Below are 18,804 nucleotides of genomic sequence, written 5' to 3' on the forward strand. Positions count from 1 at the left end.
TATATGTATGTATGTGTGAATGTATATGTATGTGGTATATATATGTGTGTGAGTGCATTTATGTATGTATGTGTATATATATGTATAAAGTGTGTGTGTGTGTATATATATATATGTATGTGTGTAAGTGTGTATATGTGTATATGTATTTGTGTGTGTGTGTGTGCTTCTTAATCCTATAGCATTCTAACCCTCTGGGCACAGGGACAAATTAGAAAATAGGGAAGGAAAACACTCTCATGGTTCAACAGGGTCATGACACACAATCTAGATAAGGATGGCCAGCATGTCACTGATCACTGCTAAGCCACATATATATATATGAAATAGTGGGGGAAGTGGGTGCTCCCAGACAACTGACTAAGCCACCAAAGTCTCAGCCTGCTCCCACAGTCATGTCGGCTCAGCTCACGCAAAGCAGCAAGCGAGTTTTATTCCCCCTCAATTCATTTAACTTTAAAAACCAAAGTGTAAAATATTTGTGTTTACTAACACTTTCATTGTTTTGGCAGAACCACATTTTACGTTAACTGTTGAGAATTTAGCATCTGAACTGAGATTCTGTGAGTGTAAAATACAAACCAGATTTTGAACACTTTGCGCAAACAAAAAGTAAAATGTCTCATTCAGGATTTTTATGTTCATGACATGTTGAACTGATAATATTTGGGTTATACTGGGTTTAAAATGCTACATTTATTTGTATTTACTTAGAGTGGTTGGTGGAAGAATTTAACTTCATGTGTGTTAGGTTTCTGCTGGCCAGTGCTGGCCCAGAGGCAGAATGGAAATGACCTTCCGGGTAGAGGGCCCAGGAGACTCAAGCATTTCTGAGGGGAGAGCTGAAGTCAGCTAGTCAGGACAGTTGCTGCTGACAGCTCCAGAACAGAGCTTAGAGGATCAGAGGGGCTGGTAAGGAGGCTGGCCCACGGGTTCACAGACAGAGCTGGTCCTAACTAACTGCAGGACCTTCCTAGGGGAGCCAGATTTAGCAAATTAAAGAAAACCCCCAGCAATCACTGACCTTGGATAGGCAGTCTAAGTGTATTCGCTTCTCTTCCCTTTGAAAAACAGGAAAAATAACATACCAACTCGAACTGGCTTATAAAGTTTAGGTACAGTGGAGTTAAGCATATGACCCTTTTAGAAACCTCTACCTTAAAACACAAGAAATGACAATGATATACAACATCACGAATGGGCTCATCTTTCTTTACCTCCCAATATTCAGGTCTTGGAGACCGGTTCCAGGCCCTTGCTGTAATAAAATACCTGAAGCAGACTATGTTATAAAAAACGAGAGGTTTGTTTGAACTAGACATTCTGAAGGTTCAGGGTCCAAACAGCATGGCTTGGGCTCTGTGGTGAACTTCAGTGTTGTATCACAGCAGGAGTATACGTGTTTCTCTATCTACAGTTGTTCTTTTTCTTTGCGAAGCTACCAGGATTCAGCCGTAGACTGCTGCCTAGTAACCTGTCTTATTGGATCGCTCTTCAAAGGCGTCATCTCCAAACCCATGGATTAAGTTTGCACTCTGTTCTACCACTCACATAAGACCTTGGGGATTAAGCTCTTGAACGAACTGGGTTGGTTGAAGCCATACTATTGTTACTAGAGGAAACACCAGTCCCACCTTGGGGCCAGGAGAGGGTTGGACCTTGCTTGGCTTGAGAGTCCAATGGAAGTCCGAAGAGTTACAGTCTGGAGCAAAAGCTGGTAGGAGACGGGGGAGGGAGATTGGTGTGCACCATTCCCCAGGCCTCTCTGCCTCATCATGATGCTCTGTAGAAGCCAGAAGTGTCACAACACCAATGCCTGTAGAAAGAAATGTGTACCTTCAGGACAGAGGATGCATGTGTGACATGTGAGTATCACACAAAACCCTTCAAATCAGCCCTATTAAATAAATTGTCACGAACTCCAAATAAATCTAATCATGTTCTTTCTCTAATTGCTGATGAAAATGTGGATCCTTAAAAAGAAAAAAAAAATGGGTACAGATAGCTTATGTTCTGGAAAGAAATTGTCCTGTCTTTTCTTCCCAGTGAGCTTTGTTCTTTTAAGTTGCCTGTGTTGATATCAAATAGATCACAGCACAGGGGCCCCCTGTGCTTTCTGACTTCCTTCCTTGCTACCTAATCAGGTCCAAAGAGATAGAAGGAATTCTCCAACACCATGTTTCTTGCCATCAGAATCAAGTTTTAAATGTGTCAGCTTAGCCATCTGAAACCCACTTAACTAAAAGCCATTTAAGAGAAAGATCAAACCAAATTTGCTAATGCAGGGTGTTTTTTCTTTTTTTTCAATTCTGAGTTTTTTTAAATTAAAAAAAAAAAAGAGCTAACCATGTCAGAAATTAGAAATTGAAAGGGGCACTGACGGCCTCCCTATGTACCTAATTTGACTCTGCTGAACAAATGACCAAATTGAAATGAGAATTACATATAGGATTTGTTCAACATCGTCCATTCTTCAATTCATTTCTCACTTCGAGGAAAAAGTACAGGATCCATACCCAAATTCACTCGTAGGAAGAAGCATGTCTGTATTGGCCACCAGGTCCTCCGAGAAGGAGTGAGGAAAATGTGGAGCCGCTAGACTCTGCTTTAAAAGCACTACCGTAGAAGGTATTCACCATCCAGCTCTGCTTAGGAATTGGAGGATCAGACGGCATCCTGCCATCTCTCTTTATTAACGGGTTTCTTGGGTGCAACATTGCAGAGACTGGCAGTAACCTGAGTGAAGAAAGGAGGGAAGCCACTCGGAGGTCTCACGGCATCACTGGGAGGCCCTGAGATATTCTGCTTTTCTTAACAATCAGAATAAAAAGAAGGTAGGCAGAGAGCTTGAAGCCAGAGATCAAAGTCCAAAGCCTGGGTTAGTCAGTCACTCCCTGTGCTGAGCTCAAACAAGTTGTCCCACATAAGTAGGGAAGATGGGTCACCATTTGCCCAAACAACAAATACCTGGACTACGAGTCTCCTGAGACCCACCTTGATGTGACTCTGCCGCGCTTAACATGATGTGGGAAAGAAAACCACAGAGGTGTCTCCAAAGAGAATCCTAGCCAAGCTGACTACATCAGCTCTCTTCTCAGACGAATTGAGTGGCTGATAGCTGTCATGCTAGGGCAGGATCCTGCATCCAGTGGTATCTCCCACCTCTTCTGCTTACCAAATGCACAGCTCAGCGCTCCAGCCTCAGCTTGCTCTTCTGCAAAATAGGAAAGCAGTGCTCTGCAGCTTATAGACTTAGTGATGGCTACTCAGCCCAGAGTCTGCCGCATGCTAGCGGCCACAATTGCTACTGGGAATGTGATAAAGTACCCAAGACCCAGCAGGAAGTAAGAGATATTTGTTGAGTGCCTCTGTGTGACATCCTGAAACCCCACCTACTTTATACCTACTCCACACTGTACATCAGTTGGAGTACTCTTGTATCTGTAGGATTGCAGTCAGGGACCATGTCAAGATGGTCTGGTCAATAACAATCCACATGTGTGTTGGTCTCAGAAGGTCACTCTCTGACACTGTAGAGGTTTCGGTTTGTATAAGTCCCCTTCTTGATGCTCACACAATGACAAAATCACCTACTGGTGAATTTCTCAGAACTCATTCCATCATTAAGTCTCCTGCGGTTAAGATAACACTAAGGAGCCCATACTTGGTTCTGAAACCAGCTCTCTCCACGCAGTCCTATGAGACCAGCATACCAGACTCTCTCTGTAAAATTAAGGGTCTGGAATCCTTTACCTCTAGCTTATTACAAAGAATAAGTAAAGTGGGTAGCAGGCACAAAGGGCTTAGAACTATACTGAGTGTTAAGAAACGTCACAGTTTCCATTCTAGCTAAGGAAAAGGCCTAAGAGAGGTATGCCAATTTATCTGAGGTCGACAGCTCACCAGTACTGTGCACAAATTTGAACCAAGATGGAGATAAACCCTGTATTTTCCAGGGACTTAGATAGAGAGGCAGTTTCTTTTTTATTCTGTTCCTAAGCCTTTTCTACCCCCCATTTCCCTGCCCCAGTTCAGGCCGTTCTGTCTGGAGGCTTCCAGAAGACTCTTAGGCATAGTCTACTTGGGGCTGCTGTCAGATATCAAGAGGAGAAATAAATCCAGGCCTTCTCTGTCCCCTCACTTACTACTACCAAAGAAAGAAACTTGCCCAAGTGCTCGGTACACAGGCCCGACTCCCCCACCCCCGCCCCGGCCACTCCTTCTTGCTGTCGGCTGTTTCACAGGAGACTTCTCTCTCCCTTTGTTCCAGCTCACATTGCACATCTCCGGATCGATATGACATCTCATCCTCTAAAACATTCATATGTCTGCTTCCTAGCACTCCTGTGGCCTCCTGCCACGGGCCACCCCCTTGCCTTGCCTTTGTAGTTAGTGGCCTCGTGAATCTGTCTCCTCTTTAACAGGGCTGCTGGATGCTATTCTTAAAAAGAAGAAAAAAAAACAGGTACTGTTTGGGTTGTCAACACTGAGTGACAAGCTGGGGTGGGCACGAGCATCAAGGTGTGTATGCATGGATTGTGGGTATATGTGTTGTTGTCACAAAAGCTCTTAAAATCCCAGACCATGATTTGTTTGGTGAATAAAACCTCCGGATATTATCCTTCTCTAAAGGTGTTTTGATCACATGGGCACTTTTATTTTATTTCTTTCTGGGGGAAAAAATAGCATCAGGACCAGAGTGGTCTGGGTGGGCAATGGCGCTCGTGCGGCTGATGGCTCTGGGCATGTGTTTATCTGCACAAGGATACACAGACCCCATGGACAACAGGCTGCCTGCCTGGCATGGGCAACCAATATATTCCAGGCATTCTGCACGGGAGAAAAACAGTGGCCGCAAGCGTGCGTCTGTCTTGAGTATTGATTTTCTTGGTGATGTTGGGGAGGGAGGGTGTTTTTAGAGGTCAGCTCAGCACACCACACACCACGCCCACACTATCAGCTGAGGCCACCTGCCGAGCACCTGCAACTGGGGCTTAAGGGAGAGGAGTGGGGAAGCCATGGACTCCATGACCCCCGCGCATCTGGAAGCTGCAACAAGCCCTGTTTGTTTCCTCCAAACACAGGAATTGATTAATCTCGTCCCACTTCCTACTCACTGTTCTGTCCTGAGCCTGTCACAAGAATAGATTAATGTGCAGGTCCTTCTGTGTAGATTCTTCTTGTCTGGGAAACATACTGCTCGTTGGTCCCAAAGCTGCCTTATGGAACTGTCACCTTGTCCTCATAGCAGATGCACAAGGGGGCGGCAGAAAGCCTCCCTATTTTGGAGAGGGACCAGGATTAGGAAGGCGACAGACACTGACAATCCTCACTGAGGGTGTTTCAGGACCACGGTGGACAAGGCCTGCAGGGATGGGTGGGCAGTGTCTGTCTCCCCAAAGCCCCCTCTCATTCAAGTGGTCTTGCCAGGATTCTGGGATCGCTTCTCCTTCTCCTCTCTCTTCTGTTTAAGACTCTGGCCCTGAGCTCTGCAAGCATCTTGGAAGCTGCAAGCCAAAAAGTTGGACAGAGGCAAAGAAGTTTCCAGAGCATCCTCAAGAGCTAGGTGCGCAAATCCCATTACTGGTAAAGGGATTTGTGGGCGTCACTTCCATGTGGCGCTTTGAAAATTTATTCCATTCAATGTATTGCTACACTGTCTGGGGGAAAAAAAATAAGCAAAACCATTTCACTAAGGCCGTTAGGATTTTTAAAAAGGGATTTTTTTTTTAACTTCTTTGAGATTTAAATTTTTTTTAATTCCTTTTTTAAGTCTTAAGGCATTTCGAGAATGTTATTCCTCGTGGTTTTATTGGCACCATTTCTTTCCCGAAGAAGGTAGTTTTGGCTGCAGCAACATTCTTAAAAGAGTGCTATTAAGGCATTGCAGAAGTGCCCTCCCTCCTCCAAAAAGAAATAGAAGTACTATGTTTAACCACACCCCAGAGGATGAGGGGCAGACTGGCCCAGGAAAAAGCCGCCAGAAGCAGATGTCAGCCAACCAGGCAGCTAAAGTCACTAGACCTTTATTTTACATTGGTAATGATGGATCTGTAGGTTAAATAGCAAAATGTCTACTGACCACAGTGTACTCATGAAGGATGAATGTCTCCTTGCAAAGACCTGTTCCTGAGCAGGCTTGGGCAATATTCACAAAGGTTTTTGAAAGGTTCCTGTCCTGCTCAATCTTGTAACAGTTGTTTCAATAGAAAATGCAGCGGGCAGATGTCCTGGGAGGTGATGTGGGTGTGCCTCCAAATGGTGTCATAGGTCAGTGCAACATGAGGATTTGAGGCTCTGACTTGAGTGATACAGGTCAGGGTGTGGATTCCAGATTCCCCATTTCCTCATGGTCTGACACTGGATGACTCAAGCTCTCTAAATGTGAGTGTTCATGTCTGTATAATGCAAATTATGTTAGTGCCCTTTGGGATGATAGGGTATCAGTAGGATATCTAGGACTCTTCCCTTCAAAAGGCATTCTTCAACAAAATGAAGAGTCCTTCCCCCCCACAAAGGCATTCCCTCCCCCAACATGACCCACCCTTCCCTTTCCTGCTTGCTAGACTCTAGCTTGGACTACTGGTCTCTGGTGTCAATGCACCATCTCATTTCCTTTAAGTTTTTATGGGCACTGACCCATCGTGACCCCTCCTTGACCAGTCTTCATTAAAGGCAAAAGAAGAGGAAAGAGAAGACCTTTGCATTTCCATCCCTGGCCCTCCCAGATGCGCTGCTTGGCACATAGCTCTTCAAGTGTGTTTAGTTTCCCAGCCTCCCACTAGAATGTAAGTTCCATGAAAGCAGGGATTGTGTTTTGTCAACTGCTTCATTCCCAGGGCCAGAACACAATTCAATGCACAGTGTGAGCTCAATAAATATTTGCCGAATGATAAATAATGAATAAATGCTGCCATTAAAGTAATTATCCCGGTCCCTGGCACGTTGTCAAAATAAATGTGTATCATCATCATGGCTGAAGATGCTCATTTGCATCCATGGGTTTCCCCTGCTCATTGGTAAGGTGCCTCTACAGTGCCCAGTAATTCCAGGGTGAGTAGCTGTGTGCATTAGCCCTGGTCATCTTCAGCAGGTTCCATCCTTTCGGCAGGGGCACCTTGGGAATCTGCTGTTTCCCATAGGAGCCTTGGCATTGTGGGCTTAAAACCCTGGTGCTGAGCCAAGGAGAGCCAGCCCTGACCCTTCCCATCATTCACCCATTTCTGAATGCACTCTGACATCAGCCCAAAGGCCCTGGGCTTCTCTAACTGACTTTTGAGCCACAAGGCAGGCTTGGCTCCTTCCTTTCCCTCCTGGGGTTCTGCTTGGCCTGTGGTCTTGCATTTTCAAAGGGAGAGCCCAATCTCCTCCCCTGGTTACATATCGACAGGCCTGATCTTTAAAGATACCCCTTGCTCCTGGGGGCCTGCTCAGCAAACTCGGAGCATCTGTGGCTTCCATGTTTGTCCTCTTTGACAAGCAGGGGTTGAGCGGCTCTCGGTGAAGTATTGCTGACATATTGATTGACTCTCTTGTCAGGTTGATCCTCTGCCAGCCAATGAACATAGAAGGTTCTAAATGGCACCCAGCAGGGCCCACACATACCCTAATTACTATTTCAGACAACCCCTTTTGGAAGCTGCCATTTTTCAAGGCCTGGGATCTCCGCATCCTTGTGCTGGCTGGAGAATTCTGTCTCCTATGACCAACCCCTACTTTCTCTTGCCTGGGCTCGCCTTCTGAGTCTTTCTATTGGATCCCATCTGGCATCTAAACACAGGAACTTCAATGGGAAACTATTAATCGACCTGCAAGGAGGTCTGACTATTGTACTCGCTGAAACCTGGGATCTGTGTGTGGTCTCCCCATGCGGCCAGAGGTCCTTTTCAACACACTGGGAAGGCTCTCTCCAATTAGCTGAGGGATACTTGCAGGGTCTGGCGGCTTGCTGTGCTTTTAGTGGCTGATTTCCCAGAGGCCACCTGGATTCCATGAGCTTTCACTTGAAGCCCTTCCCCATCCCATCCTTGCTGACCCACGGAGCCCTGTGGTTCCATCCCAGCATCTCTCTGGAGTAGAACCTGTCAGATCATGATGAATTGTACATTTCGCCTGTCAGTGGGGGTGGGTAATGCGGAGGAGAGGGCTTCCAGAACTCATTTCACTTCTGACCCTAACATGGTCTGAACCAGACCTTTTGGGATGAGCTGCTAGAGCATTCAAGCAGGGGAGGAGGAGGAAGAACCATCCTGGGGCAGCCAGGATATCTCCTCCAGTAAAATGTGAAGTGATGGGTACTTATGTGAAGTTCTGAGATGAAGAAGCGATAACCCTGGCTATCCCAAGGCTTCTCAGATGTCTAGGCTGGCTCTGGAAATGGAGAAAAATAATAAGATGAAGGTATTACAATTTTCGAATATTTTTCTGTCCATGGAAATAGGCATGATGACCCTAAACAGGTATTAATTTCCTGTTTGGATTTCAGAAAGGCTCCCAGCGTGATAAAATTTAAATAATTCACAGAAATCTATTCTGTAAACATTCTGTCCTCTTTCCTTTTCTTCATAAGTGAATCTATCAGTCAGGGTAGATTAGGCCCTGCTGCTGTAACAAAGAACCCTAAACTCTAGGTGGCTCTTTGCCGTAACAACTGGTTACTTCCCTGGCTGTGTTCTGACACTTGCCAGCCACGGCTGGCTCTGTCTAATGGCCTCTTTGTTCAGGATTCAGGACCACTGTGCAGTGCAGGCTACACTGCTGGTCACAAGGCCACATTTGAGGTCAATAGCCAAAAAGAAATAAAAGTTCCTCCAGGCTGCAGTGGCAGGCACGTAGGTGGCCATGCACCAACCCATCTTGCAGACCATGAGGTCTGAGAAAGAAGCAAGTTTTGCCGAGATGCCGTTTTCCCATGGACTTGGTAGCCAGATCTGTCTATATAAAGTATGAAGCAGGTACCACATCTCGGGCATAGCTATACTCTTGATTCTGAAATCTCCCAATGGTAAAACTTGATAACTTCCCTGTCTGTGAATGAGAATCCTGACAGTACCTGCTTGGAACTCCTTTAGGAGGGTGTGTATGGCAGTACCTAAGTGTTGAACTCAATGACTGACAACAAGACACATCAGACACTGAGACGTTTTGAACATCTTTCTCTTTATACCATGGTCCATTTTGCCACCCGTAATATCCCATCCTGCTGTCTGTACCACCACAATGTTTTGTTTTGTTTTGTTCTGTATTTAGAAGCATATAGATCTCTGCAGTCTAAGCCCGCAAGTATACCCCCGTGTGCTATGTTCTACCCTAATAAACATGGATGTGCTGTCTATGTTTGAGACAGTGCTAGCTCTTTCAGGGAGCTATGTGTGGGTAACTCTCTTTGGCACCCCGCCCCCAAGCTGCCCTCTATTCTACCTGGGAAGGAAACTTTTACAAAGGAATAGGGAGGGAGGGAAGGAGGGAAGGAGGGAAGGGTTGAGGGACGGAGGAATGATTCCTTAGCAAAAACCATAGAACCAGTCAGTAGCAGAATAAGGAGCAGGCCTCTCATTAGTCAGCAAACTCATTTACATCACAACTCCCCTGGGCCTCTATTCCGAGGATGCTGCTATCCATTCCCACAGGCCAGAGACATGACAGTCTCATCTTCTTCCTCTAGTATGGGACCAAGGGACAGCTGAGCAGAATACATGCAACACATGCAACCAGAAATAAATAAAATAAAATTTTAAAAAAGCCAACAGAAGCCTATTTCAGATGTCCTTCCCCCCAAATAAGAAGGGCTGGCCATACCCCCGAGGCAGTTCCCACTCTTAACATTTGGTTCAATGATGGGAGATAGGCCTGAGCCTGAGATTCATCTCCGTGCATAGCTTCTGCTGGTGGACAGGTCTGTGCTCAGCGATTGGGCTTCACCCCTTTCCTTACCTTCATCTCACTCACTTTCCTCTTTGCTCAAAGAGTTGTCTAGGAAGTGACTCGCATCCCCTGAACCTAAGGACCTCAACCTTGAATAGTTTTGTTAATGATGGTGATAGTGGTGGTACCCCTAGCAATCGCAATATCAATAATAATAAAGAACTACAATAGAAACACACACACACAAAGTGTTAAAGAGGTTGGAGAGAAGACACCCTTGAAAATAAAGCACGAAGTCATGAGTGTCCCTTCTATGCTCACTAAGATGCCAGTCCTGTCTATTCTCCTGAAGCTGACAGTGGCAATATACCCTGTACCTGGGAGTGACAACCCTGAGCAGCACCGGAGGGAGCAGTTCTGAAGAGCAGTTTCACATGGGTAGGGCACTGGGGAGGTTGTCATTATTGCCTGCCAGGACCCATTGCTTTTTCATAGACATGAGCATCTAAGCTTTGTTAGGCTGGGGCCCTCCACTGCCCCTGAGAAGCTGGCAGTACCTGTCTCAGAACTCAGGGACCCTCCTCCACAGACCCAGCAGCAGCTGGCTCCAGGCAAGCTCCAGTAACCCAGCGGTATCGAGTATTTTTTTAAAAAAAAATCATTTTAAAACAGCTAATTCCTTGGCTCCCTTCACCTGGTAATTACAAATCAGAAGCTATCGTTATCTTGAAGCAACCACGATTACTTCTCATTTCCTGACCTCTGTATGGTGAAAATATGTCATTATTTGAGGCAATAGAATCTGGTCTCTTCAAGTAAGTGACCTACATATAACAGATAAACTGCAGGAGAAAATTAGGTGTTACCTCGATGGAGAGAGTACAGTAAATGTCACTTACTCTTATTAGTATTTATCATCTGGGAAAGTTGCGACCGTGGGCCTTGCACCTCATGGAAATGGAGAGCCAGAAAATGTGGCTTGAGGTGGAGAAGCCTGTGAGAGAAAAGCAGACGCGGACTCTCCCAGGTACCTTGCCATCTTAATCTGCCGCCATCAATCTAAGCTGCATTGTGTGAAGATGGGTTTTTAACCTTAATAGAATAGAGCCTGACTTTAAGTGGTGGTAGGCATGCAGAATTAATTGCTATGTGAACAATTTCCTAAGCATTGTTAATTGTGTTTCCTGTGGTTAATTGTTTCTCCCATCCCCACTGTCAAACTCAGAACTTTCCTGTCAACAGCCCTTTCTCTCCTGCCGAGCTACTACGAATGTGGCAGCAGGCATCAACCTGTGCCCATTGAAATGCCAGACAGACAGGGCACAGTTGTTGTTTGCGTGGGAAATATACAGGGGATGGATTCCTTATTTATTTACAAAGGAAGTGTTTCTTAGATGAGGGCCTAGAAAGAACAGAGGTGTTTCCCTCACCCTTGGTAACAATACCACCAGCATCCATCAGGGAGAGATAAGGACACTGAGTTTTCTAAAAATCACTCTAGGTATCTGCACAGGCTAAGTGACAAGACCAGAAGGCTGCCTGGAGGCAGAGGTGGCAGCGTACATGGAAACCGACCTCTGAATGCATGCTTGTCTCCTGAGAGCAAGTGCTTATGGGAATCTCCTCTGTGTCTCATGCCGTACTTGGGGGAAACAGAATATGCTGTGTTTGTTTTGCTTTTCTCTGGAAAAGGCTCTACCACTATTACACATATGCACACATACTCATGAACACATATGCTCACATACACACACACACCCCTTAAGCATTTTCACAGTGTGCTAAAAAGATATGCATTCATCATGAATACAGGGAGAAATAATATATATTCAAACTTTGGCACAGTTAGATAGGCATGCTCTAAGTGGACCCGTGAGATTGCAGATACCTCTGGCTGTGGTGGCATTTTAGGGTCGGTCAAATGGGAGCAGTGTAGCCTTGTTTTTGAACTTGACTCACATTTTGAGTAGCTGGGTGAACCCAGCCTTTGCCAGTGCACCTGTCTAAAAGCATTCATGTCAGATGTTTGGCCAAGCAGGCGAGTGATGAGTGACCCCATCCTGAAAGATAAGACCTATATGCAGACTCCCTCCTCCACTTCCCACAAGGGGTGCTGCCCCTGAGGCTGGGAACTGCAACAAAGCAGAGACAGAAGCTCTTAGATTGCCACTTTCTGTATTTTAGCTAATCCTGACGGCCTGGGGCAAGCCATTTTTGAACTGCAGTTTCCTTAAAAGGCAGTCGCTTGGAAAAAGGCACCTGGCCCTCCCCCTTGACATTTGCATTGCTGAATTATCTATTCATACTTTCATTACTTTGTCTCTCCTGCAGCAATGCATCTGCTCGGACTCAATTGGCAACTCCAGCCGGCAGATGGACACACCTTTAACAATGGCGTAAGGACCGGCTTACCAGGAAACGATGATGTGGCAACAGTGCCATCTGGAGGCAAAGGTGAGGTTACAGCTGCTGCTTGCCCTATTGAGGTCACAGGAAAAGTCAAGGCTCTTGCCAGCTGCTTCAGATTTTTTAATCCAAGTCTTGGAAGGCATGTGAAAAGAAAAGAGAAGAAAAGAAAAGAGAAAGGAAAGGAAAGGAAAGGAAAGGAAAGGAAAGGAAAGGAAAGGAAAGGAAAGGAAAGGAAAGGAAAGGAAAGGAAAGGAAAGGAAAGGAAAGGGAAAAGGGAAAGGAAAAGGAAAAGGAAAGAGGAAAGAGGAAAGAGGAAAGAGGAAAGGAAAAGAAAAGGAAGGGAAAGAAGGAAAAAAAACAACTACCTTTCATAGGTGCCCCCTGTTTTAAAAGCTGTTTGCTGTTCCTGTCTGTTAGCTGTGTTTGGCTGGAGTCACTTGGATCTGGCAGAGCGCCCGCTCCAAGCAGTGTGCATACCTATGCTATCTACAGCAACTGATTTGATGTAGCATGCCTGAAAGCATTCCGGGGCCTAAGCAGAAGCAGCAGCAGCAACAGCAGCAGCTGGAGCAGCGGAGGCGTTGGCAGCAGCAGCAGCAGCAGCAGCAGCAGCAGCAGCAGCCAAAACCTGCCTGATCAGAAGGCAGGAAGCAGCTGGCAGTAGAGGCCACTAGTCTGGGTCCTTCTCCCACAAGGGGAGATACAACCTCCCTGGGGAGTAGTCTCCGCCTGGCTTGCCTTGAAAGAGACAGAGCTGTTCTGCTTTGGGGAAGAATAGAAAGGAGTTTTGACAACTTGGCAACAAAGCTTCCCTTTTTGGGCCGGGAGGAGGACAATAGGAGTGTTCATTGAGGCAATCAGGCGACTGTATTCGCGTACGGGAGAAAAATAGGTGCTAACAAGGTGATAAAAAAAGCGGAGAGAAAAAAAAAACACACAGAACCATGGGGAGGTGGGGACAGGAGCAATTAAAAGACAAGAGCAGCCAATGGCACAGCTAACAGGGCTGGCATTTGGTAATCTGGTGGCAGTTTGAGTGATAGGGATGGAAATCACATATGCAAGGGATTGTATCAAAAGGGCTTCTCCAAACAGAATTTTTCAGTCCATTTCATAGTCACCAGCACACGCAGAGAAAAGGGTGGGGGAGAACACCGCCAGAATATTTCAAAGAAAAAGAAAGGATAACTATCACATGTGCAACATAACATAGTGTAACTTCAGCTCCAAGAGCAGGAAACTCATCTCTGAGAAATTCAGGCCCAGAATGTTCTAGAAACTGATCCAGAGGAAACAGGATAGGCACAAACTGGAATTCGGGTCTGTGTAATGTGCACCTTCAGACAGGACGTGGGCTTTTCCTCTACCTGTACTTTCTCCCAAGAAGACTCCAGAATTCCTCAGCCTTGGCTGTGTGTTATCTACCCTAATACGCTAATGCTCTCCCCAGGGCTGTCCTACACCTTTGGGTAGGACTCCTCGGCCTTTTCATTCAGTCTTTAAGAAACGCTCTTCCTATCCGTCATAATCTTAACGCTAAATCATCTTTAAGTAAGCATGAAAAAGTTTTATCAAAGGATGAAAGGATACGCTTCCCATTATTATGTAGGTGAAACTAGATCTCAAAATAACTAACTGCCCACATTCTGCTTCAGCTGACCACAGAGCCCAGTGACAAATTTATTGCCCTCAGTTTTGAAATCTGTTCACCTCTAGTACTTGACCTCACTCCTTCCTTTTCTCCTTTACAACAATGGCTCTCATTTTTGCCCCTTGGGAGACATTTAGCAATGACTGAAAAGGGTTTTTTTTTTCTTTTTTACTGTCACAATTGGAAGAGGTGTAACTAGTGGGTTAAGGCCAGGGGTGCTGTTAAATGACAGCCAGTACACTGGCTAGCTCCTTCCTTGTGGTGAAGAATTACCTCGGTTTGGAGGACCAACAGGATGGCTCTTAGAAGCCCTGCTTCATGGGGTCTCTGCTACATTTACCCAATGCTGTTCTTTAGCCCACAAGAGAAGAACCCATCCTTCCAGACAAACTCAGAATGCACATCTGAAAGTGAAGATGCAGAGGGAGGGCTCTATACAGGTGCTTTTGAAACAATAGCCTGAACCCAGGGATCTTCACAGGCCCCCCAGAAATGAAAATAGTCCCTTTTTCTTTTGTCTCCATTTCCCAACCCTACTTCCCTTTAACATCCCACACCATCACAGCCAGACAACTGAGGAAAACTCCCCTTTGAGAACAAGTCTTAGGAATACTTGTCTCTAAGGCAGTGGTTCTCCACCTTCCTAAATGCTATGACCCTTTCGTACAGTTCCTCATGTTGGGGTGACCCCAACCATAAAATTATTTTCACTACTACTCCATAACTGTAATTTTGCTACTGTTATGAATCACGCTATAAATATTTTCAGAGACAGAGGGGTTGTGACTCATATGTTGAAAACCACTGCTCTCAGCTAACAAATAGGGACATCTTTTTCATTGTGATCTGGGGAAACCAGAATCTTAGGCTTTCCTGTGTGCATTAAAATATAGAGTCCAACTTGTATAACACCACTGGCTTTGGTATTTTCCAAATGAATTGTGGGACGGGGAGGCTGTTTGCTAAAGCATTGTCCTATGGGTTTTGCCCACTGGGCTTTATAAAAAGGGTGCAATTTCAAAATTGCCTTAAATTAAAATAAAACTCAATAGCTTTGCTTTCCAAATGCCAAAAAAAAAACCAAAAAAAAAACAAAAAAAAAATACTCTGGCAATGACGGAAGATGCTGGATTGCCTCTTTGAGGGTAAGGGAATTCTTGTAAAATGACAGGAAAGATTGTTAATGTCCTTGAGTGACTTGAGATTTGAATTTCTGGACCTAGTGACCTCTCCGTCCCTCACTCACCAATTCCATACATTTAGATAACCCAAATCAATTCCCATCGACCACTTTCCCACTGTTTCAAAGAGACAATCAAGACATATTGGCAATAAGTTAATTAAATAACACCCCCTCAATTTTTTTGTGGTATAGGATAATCCTTCACTCCGATGTTTTAATCAAGATTCACCACACATTGCCAGGGAGGTTAATCTTATTAAGCAATTACTGGGTAAGTATCCAGCAGGAGCAAATTAAAATGTAAGCAAAACACGAGCATGTGAGTCCCATCTAAGATGGTCTATCGATAGAGATTTCATTAGTTGGTCTTCAGGAGTATTTACACTGTGCAGGTTTGGGAAGGAGTCTAATAGACAGGACAGCCTCCACACTCCGATACAGTGGTGGAAACAGAGCTCTCCATTCATTAGTTAGGAGAGAGTGTTCTTGGGGTTTCGTCTTCCTCCTCCTTATCCATTTACAGTTGTTCCTAGCTTATCCCTCCCTCCCCTACCCAACCCCCGCCACACTCACACCCTCTTTCAATTAAACTTTACCGTGGATGGTCTTGATTTCCACATTGAAAAGAAGTTGCTCTTGGACTGCCAGGATCACTCACCATCTCGTGTTTATTTCTATGTTCAAAGGAATGAACTCATACATCTTCATTAGAGGGACACAGAGTGCTTTCTCTATAGATCTGGGCTTAGATAAGCCTTAAGAATGAAGATTCGATATAGTATTCTGACCTGGTCAGATAGCATAAAGGGATTCAGCTTGATTGCCTAGACCCAGAAACAAAGTATACGAGAGCTTTGCCAGGGCATGTCACTGGCTCCGGGTTTGTGCACTGATCTTAAGAAAGAATATACTCTCAAGTAGAATTTCATGGATCATTCTCAAAATCCATCAGTCATTTTACCTTCCTAGTGTCCTCTGTGTCACTGAGGTTAGCAAACCATATCTCATGGACCAAATCTGCCTGACCACCCACTGTGATGATCGGTTTCTATTGGTGCGTAGCTATGCCCATCGGGCCGTGGAGGCAAACAGGTGCGGCAGACTGGGAGGTCTACAAAGACAAATTTGCAATTTTACCCTTTAATAATAATAATAATAATAAGTTTACGGTTTTCCCATGTCATTTCCAAACTCATTTCCACTTCTCTTGAACCTTCCCTATACCCAAATTATGTGTAGTCCAAGGTCCCAACGCCTCTGATTCTCTTTCTTCGTCAAATGCTGATAATGTACTCTTCCTGATTCTCCGTGAGAAATCCTGGAAACCGGTGTAGAATAACTGGCATTGATCTGGGTGGACACAAACGCCGGCTCCATCCCTATGTGAGAGGTTGCTTATCCATCCCCAGCCTTCACCTTCTCATCTGAGCAAGCTTGTGGTCCAGCATGAGATAACCCTTGCGGGGACATGGTTGTGAAGTCATACTCCAGACAAACAATCTGTGACTCTCTGTCATTATTAACGTCCCCCTCGTGTCTCTCAGTTGACCCATTTAATACATCTCCAAAGGCTGCCACTTCTTATGAGATGCTAGGATATCCAAAATGGAAGGCTGATTGCGGAATGGCAAGACATACAATAATACCGCTTGGTCTCCCTCCCTTCCTTTACCATCTAAGGATTAACACAAGTCCCAGGTGAGGCTTTTGCCCCACACATTTACTGGATGAGATCAATGGGAAGCAAGACTTCCCATTCCAAGGGGCCAGTGTGTTAAGACAGGCTGGCCAGACCCCAAGCATCATTTGTCTCCTGTAGCTTTGAGCTCCATCACTGCCAGCCTGCCTGGTTTAAGCCGTACCATTCTCGGTTTATAACTCAGCTGTAAACATTTATTTGTGCCTGAAGCACATTTCTTTCCTACCCTTTGAAAAAAAATCAGAATTTCCAGATGGTATGCAAGTTGGAAAAAATGGCAAAGACTGTTATTCTGTTTAGAAACATGTTTTTCTACACTTGCCCTTTCAGCAAAAACTTCATAATGATTTTTACTCGCTGGCTTAATGCATGGTACTAGGAGCCAGATTCGCGGGGAGGTTGGTAATTCTTCCTCTGGCTCCTGTCATTCAGCTTCTCAATGCGCACAGCTCAGGGTTTCAAATGATCACATCTCTGCATGGGACTTTTCCAAACTTGGTGATGTTCCCAGAAGGACAAGGGGTCAAACATCACCTTATAGCATATCTACTAGCTAATATACCAGTAGCTTCTGTAGATGCAATTCCTGTCACGTTTAGAGTGCTGACCTACCAGTCATACAGCTGGGTACCAAGTAAATATGTCACAAGGATGGATTTCTGACCCTAGCTCAAATTCATATAACTTGTTCTTCCTAGCATCACTCTGGCTTGGCATGGGTACAAATAATCCAATCGTCTTTCCACGTGCTGAATCTGCCTTCTCTCCCATTGGCTACCCTTCGCTCTCAGGGTTGATATACCCAGAGCTCTCCTTCTGGATTCTCTTTTCTGGAGATCCTCTGTATGTAGTGTGGGTTCTGAAATGCATTCTACCTAATAGATATGTGGGATTTTTTAGTCCACCAGACACAGACATTTAATCCCAACTCAACCACTGAAGAGCTATAGGGCCTTCTGCAAGTCACCTAACTTCCATAAACCCTGGTTTTCCCATCTGAATAAAGGGGAAATCACCAGGCTATCAGATCATTTTCCAAGTAGCTCCTTTAGCTACCATCAGCAATACTAATAAACCAAGCTTCACATCAAGGCAAAGTGAGGTCACTGAAGGGTCAGAGGTATAAATATTTGACAAGAAGCAATCTTAGGCAATAAGCAAACGCCATATACTATCCCTAGACCTGAAGGATTTTATAAGTATCATCATTGCTGCATGGTGTTGTGAACACCATCACTGGAGTGGGGGTCTCTCACTCTGGAAATCCCTTCCTGAGAATAGCTGTTGGGGTGACAGACTGAAGGCTGTTGAGACGAATGACAGCCCAGACCAGCTGTATTTCTTAGCCGCTAGTCTGAGGTCCTTACAGGATCGCTTCAGTTACCCCTTGGCTGAAATAGAAACCTCGGATGGTTGTTCTCATGCCCCAATAAATGGAAACGAAGGGTAATGACTGAGGCAATCTTCTGAATTCAACTTTATTTGCAATAGATAAAAATATGTGAGGCAGAATAATCTGCAAGGCAGATTTATGTGGAGGAGCCTCCTGGGCTCAGGGAAGTTACAAAGTATTAATATGAGGTCTCATTTCCCTGGTATAACTAGGAGTCCGTTCTCTTTATCACTTGTTTGGGGAATAACTTCCCTGTTTCCATAAATGAGTTATGGTAACACGTTCTGAAATTATTAGTCCTAGTGCAGCTGTGGAAGACTGTCATTTTGCCCAACATCAGTCTTATTTAACTGGTTGAAATTTTAGGTACACGTCTCAGAAGTAGGCAGTAGTTTCCCATTTACATGAGCAATCGTCCGTGGACTGGTAGAGTTGATGATCATGTAAAATTGATCATCAGAGTGTTACTTCAGAAACACCACAAATCTCACTGGTAGGTTGGGGACGTGCTCTCCAAGACCATAGGATTTCAGACATCTGCCTCTTGGGGAAAATGGCCACCATCTCCATCTTTCATTGTGTGGCACATAGACTAATCTCCGGGG

The 18,804-nt window shown here is 45.1% G+C and overlaps 1 protein-coding gene across 11 annotated transcripts in view; it reads left to right on the plus strand.

Annotated features, from left to right (window-relative positions):
* Positions 1–18,804, plus strand: part of Tenm2 (teneurin transmembrane protein 2) — a 1,223,220-nt gene that overhangs the window by 1,000,532 nt on the left and 203,884 nt on the right. For 9 of the 11 annotated variants that reach the window (XM_085829022.1, XM_085829023.1, XM_021175392.3 and 6 more), the window contains one exon: positions 12,196–12,318. The exons of the other annotated variants lie outside the window; for them this stretch is intronic. In XM_085829022.1, the coding sequence (XP_085685148.1) occupies positions 12,196–12,318 (123 nt within the window). The remainder of the gene's footprint in view (positions 1–12,195; positions 12,319–18,804) is intronic. 11 annotated transcript variants of the gene reach the window in all.

Source organism: Mus caroli, unplaced genomic scaffold (assembly GCF_978045245.1).
Source record: "Mus caroli unplaced genomic scaffold, Mus_caroli_1 scaffold_13, whole genome shotgun sequence".
NCBI lineage: Eukaryota > Metazoa > Chordata > Mammalia > Rodentia > Muridae > Mus > Mus caroli.